Source organism: Tupaia chinensis, unplaced genomic scaffold (genome assembly GCF_000334495.1).
Source record: "Tupaia chinensis unplaced genomic scaffold, TupChi_1.0 Scaffold000251_1, whole genome shotgun sequence".
In the NCBI taxonomy this organism is placed as follows: domain Eukaryota; kingdom Metazoa; phylum Chordata; class Mammalia; order Scandentia; family Tupaiidae; genus Tupaia; species Tupaia belangeri.
In genome coordinates this window covers 5,179,778-5,190,211 of record NW_006159731.1, presented here as the reverse complement: position 1 = coordinate 5,190,211, position 10,434 = coordinate 5,179,778, and the positions used below count along the sequence as shown (strand labels likewise).

Here is a 10,434-nt window from a genome sequence, read left to right as displayed (position 1 = left end):
CGGGGGTGGGGGTGGGGGGTGGGGTGTAAATTCGCACTTTCTATCTCTCTGTCTCTCCAGTGAGCACATGCACCCTACAGCAAAAATCTCTCAAAAAAACAAACAAACAAACAAACAAAAAAAAAACCACTCAAATAGGAATAAAACCAGATACAGCACTGACTCCAGCCTGCTAAAAATGATTGTAGTCTGTATGTCCACAAATTCAGAGTTTAAGCTAAATCAGGGTACTGGTGCTAAGAGGAATGAACTATCTTCAAAATTTCCAAAATTCTTTTGAATTTTAATGGATGCTTTAACATGTGTCCCAGAGTCAGCCAGGGTAGAATTTCGATCCCAAGTTCTTCACATTCCATCTGACTTTGGTAAAGATGTTTAGTCTCTTTGAGGCTCAGTTTTTCATCTACAAAATGAGCATCATAATAGTTATTCAGCTTGGAAAACTACTGAAATAATTCACAATTATGTGTATTAAACTTACAATTTGGACACTACAACTGATGGTTGTTGATAATACTAACAATATTAGTCACATCATTTCCATTTCATTTAATATTATAAAATTCTCATAGCTCTAGGTATATGAAAGGTCTTCAAAAGGTTCATAGCAAATACATCTTATGAATAACTATGAATGGATTTCAAAACTTTTTGCACCAGGTGAGGTGGGGTTAAGAAAGCTGGATCCTTCATGGTTGACTCCATGGTTTGAGTTCTGAATCTAGCAGCTTGAGAAATGCTCATATATGCCCAGAATTAAGAAAAGGAGGGAGAAATGGAGGAAGGGGGATTGTTGCATTCCCCCCCCCATGGGAGATGCTCTCTCTCTTTCTCTCTCTCTGTCTTTCTAGTTCTATCTCTCTTTGGTGAGTACACATAACCTCTGGCAATTTTTTTAAAAATTTTACAACAAAATAAACTTGTACTTCAACTCTATTTTCTACAAACCTTTATTATTTTTTTTTTTTTGAGAGAGATTTTTACTACAGGGCACATGACCTCACTGGAAAGAAAGAGAGACAGAAAGCAAGAAATCATCCCCCAGTGGAGATGGCCACACCTCAATCCCTTCTCCTCTATTCTCCTTTCAGAATCTTGGGCATGCACCAATATGCACCCAGCATGAGTTTTAAATCACTAAGTCTGGGGACTTGAACTGCAGTCAACTACATGGGAGTCTAGCGACGTAACCATGACACCATTTGCTGGTCCCTCTACAAACTTTTTGAAGTCCCTTTGTATGATATATTAGTGAAGTACTACTCTATTTAAAGAAAATTTGCCCTTTTGAAGTTGGAAGACTTTCCAAGAAGTGCTACTTACGGGTTTTTAATTTGAGATCTCAAGAAAACAGTATTGTTAAGCAAGTAGCTCAGGGCAGTATATCCTGACACAGCAAGGTAAAACATCCAGTCACTCCACTACACCCCTCTGAGGAGCTATGGATGAGCCAACTAGTCAACCTCTGACATCCCTGCATCCCAGCCAGGCCTCTAAGGAAGCAGGTGCCTGATGGGGTGGTATGTTGATTAGGTACACAAGAATGTTCCAGTGAGCCTGACCCACAGGGACAGAAGAAGGGATCTGAAACAGGATCACAGCATCCAGTAATGATTCCAGTGACATGTTTTATGTTTCAACTTCTAGGACAAGCATGACTTTCAGGACTCAGTCAGAATAACTTTGGATTTTAATCTTACCAATCCAGAAACTGGGCCTGTTCTTGATGATGCTCTGCCAAACTCGGTACATGAAAATGTAAGTCAGAATTTTTTTTAAATTCAGAATACCTGCTTGTGAATATATATATAGGGAAAAAACTTGAAGCACATGAACACATAACCCTTAATAAATGATATTAAAAAAAAAAAAGATTTTTCCCAACCCTTCTAACTTCTATTGTTAGAGTTTAAGAGCCCTAATAAATTACACCCATTTATACTTCAGTTGTATTCATAACCAACTGCAAGAAATCTCTCCTTTTATTCTAATAAACACTGGGCTTCAGAAGATGGCTTAGGTATACTTGTGGTTCTCATGTTGAGCCAGAGACTTCGACCTCAGATAGCCAACTAGCTCACCTGCGGAGTTGATCCATCCGACCTCCTCGTAACACTTGCAAAATGGTCTAGAGCCAAGAAGAGCCTGCTTCCTGTGGGCACACTGCTGCCCCAAGAGCAGAAGAGATCAGAATAAAGTGAGTTGTGTTCACTGTGTCTGCTTCCAAATTGAACCCACTGTTCCAGTCCCAACAGGGAGTGAGAAGAAGAAAGTGTGCTGTCATGAATGCACTAAAAGAAGAAACATTAGGGTGGAGGAGTTCATTTTCCTCATACACACATCTTCCATTCTCCTTTCCTTGCTTTCAAATATATTTATTGTCTTGTATGTATCGAATGTTGGAGCTTATGATCTAACCGAGGAAACAAGTACTAAGTAACTACATTATATGCTCTAGAGAGCTTCAGGCCTCTACAGGATCTTTCACAGAGGCTGGGGAGTCCAAGAGAAGCCCTCTGAAGTTGTGACCCTAAAGTCAACACCTGAAGGACAGGATGACTTTCCATCCTACTTAAGGAGATAGAGCAGGGGACATAATATGGCTGGAGGCCTGAGACAAACAACGAACAAAACTACACTGATGGGCTAAAGCTAAAGAGCAAGGGAAGGTGACATGAAATGGGCTGGAAGACAGGGGACAGACCGTTCAGAATGTGATGCCACTGCACAGATTTTAAACGTTTTAAACAGCAACGCAGTGCTATTGAAGGTTGCAGTTTGGTTCAGTGATGGGATGTGCTAAAAGATTGCTTCGCTACCATATGGGAAAGGAAGAAAGAACTCAAGTGGATGCAAGAAATGAGCTGGGAGGAAATAAGGGTGTTTACGTTAAAGATGATGGTGGAAATGCAGAGATACGAAAGAGTTTGGAGGAAGTTTAGAAGAGGGATAGAATGGACAATGCTTGGAGATGAATTGGATAAGGGAGGAGGGGCTCAATGAAAAGAGGAATCAATGAAAACTCCCAGATATGTGGCTTGACTGTCTTCTACCATCTTGACTGAACTGTATTGCATTCCTAAGTATTTGATTATTTTTAATAGAAAAATCTCATAGTTGGAGTTCAGTACATTCAGATCTTAGAGTACTTGACTATTCTCTGCCAGACTAAAGTCAGTGAAAAACATTTGTGAAAACTGTATATTTTTAAAAGGACTAGAACAATTCATATTCATAAGTTAGTCATTATTCTTTTCCTCTATATAGGAATCAATATATAAGATTTCTGAAGATTTTCACAGTACAAGCAATTTTCTTATTTTCTTAATCTATTTTGGCACAATGTTATTTCTGTTGCACAAATTAACAGGTAACTTTCAATAATACTTAAATATATTTTGAGAAATGCATTTCTGTGACCATTTCAGATTCCCTTTGCAAAAGATTGTGGAAACAAGGAAAAATGTATCTCAGACCTCGCTCTGGATGTAACCACCACAGAAAAGCAACTGCTTATCGTCAAATCCCAGAATGATAAGCTCAACGTTAGTCTCACGGTCAAAAATAAAAAGGACAGTGCCTATAACACCAGGACAATTGTGCATTATTCTCCAAATCTCATTTTTTCAGGGATAGAGGTAAACTTCTATTTTTTCATCCATTTATTCTCATAACAATCATTTATTGAACCTACTTTTAATTTTCCTGAGGAAGTTGCTTTTACTATTGGTTTTACAAGGACAAAAGGCATTTCGTACAAAAATGGTATTTACTAATGGTGGAAGTGCAAAGCTTTTTAAACTAACTTTTGCTTTAGTTCTTTACAGATGTCTGTCTCTTCTTACATTCAGTACAAGGAAAGGATGGCCAATATATCAAAATTGTATGCTTCACAGAGTTCATAAACCATCAAAATTGAGACAGAGTAAAGTGAAAAAATAAATACCATAGTCAAAGCCAAAATAGTTTGTTAACAGAATGGAAAGTCAGTGCTGGGCAAACATAAGAAAATTTACATGTATAAAAATTGGATACCATTTCTCTTTTTCTGTGTAAAATCTTTACTTTGACAAGAGACTTGTATTAAATGACTATGTCTTATTGATTCATAACAGAAAGTTTTAAAAATTATTTTGGCAATAATATATATCTACATAAGATGCATATCAGGAGTAGTGTGTTCTCAAATTTGAACTTTGTTTTTAATTCCAAAATTATGGCTCTCCCTGAGTTAAAATTCTGGATATAGTCATATGAATTAATAATATATAAGATTCATTGTAAAACCAATACATTGATTATAATTGCATTAAAACACTATTTTTAAGTTTCCATAAATTTATATTTTCACTAATATTCCTCTCCATTAGTTAGGATCACCTAATGACATGATAACAATGACAGGCTTGAAAAAATACCATATAACATATCTTGGATTCAATTAAGAATATTAGTTATAAATGAAAATATGCAAGGTAATGTTGGGAAAATATTACCACTGAATTTTTCTCTGGAAAGGGTAATATATTAAAAGTCATTGCCCATATCCTTTTCAGCTGACCTAATGACCATAGAAAGAGGCAGAGCCATAAAAAGCAACAGTACATCTTCTCTACTGATGTTAACAGTAACGACAACAATAATGATAGCAACCCCTTCTTGGCTCATACTATAGGCTAAGCCCTATTCTAAGGATTTCATTTGCTTGATTCTCATTCACTTTTTTGTAAGTAGATGTTATGGTACTACAGAGATTCAAAGATTAAATCTCTTTTTCACATTCTAAGATTTTTTTATTGCATTTCAGACTCAATAGCTTGCTTATTGAACTAGAAACATTATTTTTCCTTCTTATTAGGATATGAAATAATGTATCTCATACTCAATGGCATTTTTTAAGTTTGATGAACTAAATTATGACTAAACTCACTTATAGAAAATCAGGACCAGAGAGGTGAGGAATGTTGGCAAGGATAAAGCCAACAATGGTGGCATCAAGATTTAAATCCTAGTAATCACAGGTCAGTGTCCATGCCATCGGACATTGTGCTCAACTTCTCTAATGACTCACGTTCACTGTGAGATATTCTGTGCCAGTCTTGGATGTGTGTATTACTTCATCCAGCCACCACAGTCACCCAGAGGTAGGTGCTGTTAGTACTCCCATTTTACAGCTGAGGACTTAGGCAGCACAGTGAGATGTGCCTTGTCTTTCACACACTCTCCAGTGATGTTTCCAGATATCCATAGGCTGTGAAAAAGGTAGTCCCAGAATGCTGTGGCTCTTCCAGATAAACTGAGAAGCAAATCTTGGCAAGCTAGTCACCAAGGCATGGCTGGATAAATTATAAAACAACAGTTTCAAGTCTTTCACTTGCTTGTCTGCTCTGTTTACTTTCTCTTCCTAGGCTATCCAAAAAGACAGTTGTGAATCCAATCATAATATCACATGTAGAGTTGGATATCCTTTCCTGAGAAGAGGAGAAATGGTGAGCAGATGATATAAAATACATGTGGCACTTTGATAAGAAAAATAATATGCTTCAAGTTAAAAGCCAAAAGATATAAAACCTTCTAATGATAGTTCAAGATGATATAGACGTAAAAGACTGAGTTCAACATTTTTATAGCTTGCAATCTAGCATGGTTTAAATATTTTTGTCCTTGAAAAATTTGTACATTGAAACTTAGTCCCCAGTGTGATAGTATTATATTTGTAAGGGACAAATACCCTCATAAAAGAGGCCTGAAGGATTTTGTTCACCCCTTCCACCATGCAAGGACACACAGCAGGTGCAATTAAGAGAAACGGGCCCTCACCAGACACTGTATCTTGATCTTGGAATTCCTAGCCTTCAGAACTGTAAGCAATAAATTTCTAGTGTTACAAAGCCATAACAGATTAAGACAGAATGAAAAACCAATTACTTCACTCGTTAAATTCAAATATCAAGACAAAATTTGTACTAGATAAATGGCTGCATTTTCCATCCCACCAGCAATGAATGAGGGTGACAATTTCTCCACAGTTATTTCTTGTCTTTCTAAATGTAACTATCCCAGTGAGTTTGAAGTGGTACCTCATTGTGGTTTCAACTAGCATTTTCTAATAGTTTGTGATGTCTTAAGCATTCTTTTATGTTTTTATTGGCTGTATGTATATTGTATTTGAAGAAACATCTTTTTCAATCCTTTACCCATTTTTTAGTTGACTGTTTAATCATGCAATTGTAAGAGATTATCATATACTCTACATTCAAATTCTTTATCAGATACATAGTTTGCAAATATTTTCTCCCATTTTGTAGGTTGTCCTGTCACTTTCTTGGTGGTGTCCTTTGAAGGACAATTTTAATTTGATGCTTCCCAATTTAGGTATTTAATCTTTTGGCACACATTTTTTTGGTGTCATATCTAAGAGGACTTTGCCTAATCTAAAGTAAAGAAAATTTTACTTTATGTTTTCTTCAAGAATTTTATACTTTTAATTCTTATATTTAGGTTTACCATTCATTTTGGTGATTTGCATGTGTGTGTGTGTGTGTGTGTGTGTGTGTGTGTAGTATAAAGAGTCCAACTGTTATTTTTGCATGTGGATATACAGTTGTTCCACACCATTGGAGAGAAGACTTTTTATCTATCCGCCCCATAGAATTGCCTTCGAATTTTTGTTAAAAATCAGTTGACCATAAGCATATAGATTTATTTCTGGACTATCAATTTATTTTATTGATCTGTACACCTATCTCTATGCCAGTACTATATGGTTTTGAATACTATAGTTTTGAGATAAGTTTGAAATGAGTAAATGTAAGTCTGCCAATTATGATTTTTTTTTCAAAATTGTCTTAATATTTCTAGTTCCCTTGTGTTTCCATATGTATTTTGGGATCAGTTTGATTTTTTAAAATTTTTTTAAAATTTATGTATTTATTTATTTATTTGCCAGAGTACATGTGTAGGGAGAGGGAGACAGAAGGGGAGAGAAGGTGAGAAAGCACTCCCCACCTCCATCGGGAATGGTCATGCCATTATCCCTTCTCTTCCATTTCTCCCTCCTTGTAGGATTTTTGGGCATGTATAAATATGTACCCAGTGTTTTTTAAGCCCCTGGGTCCAGGACTCAAGCCACATTGTTGACTGTGTGGAACTCAGCCACAGACTGGCCCCAGCTGTTTATTTTCACTTCTTCTAAAAGCACTCCCCACCTCCATCGGGAATGGTCATGCCATTATCCCTTCTCTTCCATTTCTCCCTCCTTGTAGGATTTTTGGGCATGTATAAATATGTACCCAGTGTTTTTTAAGCCCCTGGGTCCAGGACTCAAGCCACATTGTTGACTGTGTGGAACTCAGCCACAGACTGGCCCCAGCTGTTTATTTTCACTTCTTCTATTTTTTTTTTTGACTGTGTGGAACTCAGCCACAGACTGGCCACAGCTTGTAATTTTCACTTCTTCTATTTTTTTTTTTTTTTAAGAGATTTTGCCTTAGGGTACATGAATTTTCCAGAGAAAGAAAAACAAACAAAAGTGAAAAATTACCTCCCAAGGGGCATGGCCATACTCCAGTCCTCCTGAGATCTTGGGCATGCACGCACACGCGCCCGGCGTGAGTTTTAAGCCACCGGGTCCGGGACGCGAACCGCAGTCGACTATGTGGGAGTCCAGCAATGTAACCATTATGCCATCTTCTGTTCCCAAGCTTGATATTTTCTACATAAAAACCCAGCTACCGGGAACCAGCAGTTAGCGTAATGGCTATGTCGCTGGACTCCCACATAGTCGACTGCGGTTCGCGTCCCGGACCCGGTGGCTTAAAACTCACGCCGGGCGCGTGTGCGTGCATGCCCAAGATCCCAAGAGGAGAATGGAGGAGAAGGGATTGCGGCGTGACCATCCCTCCTGGGGGGTGATTTCTCGCTTTCTGTCTCTCTGTCTCTCTCTGTCTGGCGAGCGCACGCGCCCTATAGCGAAAACCTCTAAAAAAAAAAAAAAAAGAAAACCAGCTACAGTTTGATAAGCATTGTGTTGAATCTGTAGATTGATTTAGGAAATAGTTTCATCTTTAAAAATATTGTGTCTTTTGATTTACCATCATGGGATGTCTTTCTATTCATTTAGATACTTAATTACTTTCAACAATGTTTTCTTATTTTCAGAATAAAAGTTTTGTACTTCCTATGTTAAATTTATTTCTAAGTATTTTATTCCTTTACATGCTATTTCTTAATGATAGAGGACACATGTTCATGTGTAAGCATAAGAGAGAGAAGCCCCCTAATGGAGCCTGGTCATATTGCAATCCTTTTTTCTCTATTTCTCTATCCAGTCAAAGTCTTGAATACGTACACACAGGCCCTGTGTATTTTTCAAACTCCCAGGGCCAGAATTCTAAGTGGTTGGCCAGATGAGATCTGGCTTTCTCCACACAAGGGGCCAGCCATTCATGCTATTTTAGATGGAATAATTTTCTTAAATTTATTTTCATATTGTTTAATGCGATAATACTACTGATTTTTGAGTAGTGATATTTCATACCTGAAGCTTGCTGAAATGATTTATTACCCTGGCTTATGGGGTGAAGAGATGCATATCCCGAGTGAAAGTGGACAGTGGATTAAGAAAGAACACACACAGGAGACACATAAGTAGAGAAGGCGGAGATTGGGCAGACTAGGCATCCCTGAGGGAGAACACTGTGGCCCTGAGCCATTTCCAGGTTTATTTTATATAGAAATGGAGGATGAAGAAGCCAGGTTGTGGCTGGGGAATGTTTTTTGTTTTGTGGTTTTGAACAAGTTTTTCTTGGCCTCTGGTTGACACTCAACTTTTTAAAATCTACACTGCCCTGCAGTTTAACAGTAGATTATGTCTTTGTTTGAGCTTTCATTTGCCATGCAGCATCAGCACAAAGACCATGTCTACTTTAAAGGTGCCTTATCCAGATTTGGCCACTCTCTACAATTTCTTCTTTCTTTTTCCTTTTTTTTTTTTTTTTTTGAGAGAGATTTTTGCTATAGGTCACAAACGCTCACCAGAAAGACAGAGACAGAGAACAGAAAGCAAGAAATCACCCACCAGAAGGGATGGCCATGCCACAATCCCTTCTCCTTCATTCTTCTCTTGGGATATTGGGCACACATGCACACGTGCCTGGTGTGAGTTTAAGCCACTGGGTCTGGGACTGGAACTGTAGTCGACTACCTGGGAGTCCAGTGACATAGCCATTATGCCAACTGCTGGTCCCAACTCTCTACAATTTATTAAATGTTCTAAAAATTATGTAGTGTATCCCTCGGGATATTTTATATACAAGAATCTGTCATTTGAAAATGGAGGCATTCTCTCCAATCCAATAAATTTTGTTTCTTTCTCTTTCCTAATTGTCTTGGCTAGAAGCTCCAACAATAGTTGAATAGAAGTGAAGAGAGCTCTTTTGTCTCTCTTCTCTCTCTCTTTTAATTGGCGAGCAAATGAGCTCACTGGGTGAGGGTGGGGAGCAGAGAAGGAAACTGAGAAAGCTTCTCCCAGGGGAAGTGGCCATGCAATAATTCCTTCTCCTTCATTCTCCTCTTGGGATTTTGGGCACACACACGTCATTAGTTTCCGGGGACATTAGTTTCCGGGGACAGCATGCTTTTCAAGCCACTGGGTTGAACTCGAAACTTGCAGTTGGCCATGTGGGATCCAGCCACCTTAATCATACCATGGCTGACCCCTTTTTGTCTCCTTTTAAAGGTTATATTTGTGTCCATGAAGAGCAAAGAATAACTATCGAATTTAATGTTAAATGAAACATTTGTATATGTTTATTATAGGTTACTTCTCAGTGTGAATATTTGTTTCCCCATCACAGAGTTAGGAAGAAAGTCATTGGTCAAAATGATTGAGATAAAATATTTTATTGGGTCATCTGAAAAGTCATGATGTATTTTTGCATAGGAAAACACACACAAAAATACATCATAACATTGCCAATGACTTACTACTTACTTGTCTTAGACTTCAGTGAGAGAGAGAGAGAAAAATACTGTTTCCTACGTGTATGTCAACTTTCTCACATTATGTTTTGTAATGTGAGACTTCAAAGTAGATCCCTGTCATCTAAAACATTGATAAACACTGAGCTGGACATCTGGAGATGACATAATCACATATTTATAATAAAATTTTTCAGGTTTTTTTTGTTTGTTTCTTTCAGTAAGAGTTTAAATGACCTTTACTCTTTTTATATGTGTCACAGTTGCGAGTGTCCCCGCAAACTAATGACAGATCACAGTAATTATCCTTAAACTCAGTAAATCTATCCTATGCCCATTTTAGGTAGTGGAAATACCTATGTATACCAGTTTACTTTCAGAACTTCACTCTGAAGTCAATTCCTTGACTATGTCAAATGAAATGTACTCTGAAATTGCATTTTTCTCTACAGA

General features: G+C 37.6%; 1 protein-coding gene across 3 annotated transcripts in view; it reads left to right on the top strand.

Moving 5' to 3' along the window:
- ITGA1 (integrin subunit alpha 1) overlaps positions 1 to 10,434 on the top strand; it is a 209,285-nt gene that overhangs the window by 169,394 nt on the left and 29,457 nt on the right. For all 3 annotated transcript variants that reach the window (XM_014588003.2, XM_006149026.3, XM_006149027.3), the window contains exons 18-20: positions 1,648 to 1,758; positions 3,429 to 3,638; positions 5,409 to 5,489. In XM_014588003.2, the coding sequence (XP_014443489.1) occupies positions 1,648 to 1,758; positions 3,429 to 3,638; positions 5,409 to 5,489 (402 nt within the window). The remainder of the gene's footprint in view (positions 1 to 1,647; positions 1,759 to 3,428; positions 3,639 to 5,408; positions 5,490 to 10,434) is intronic.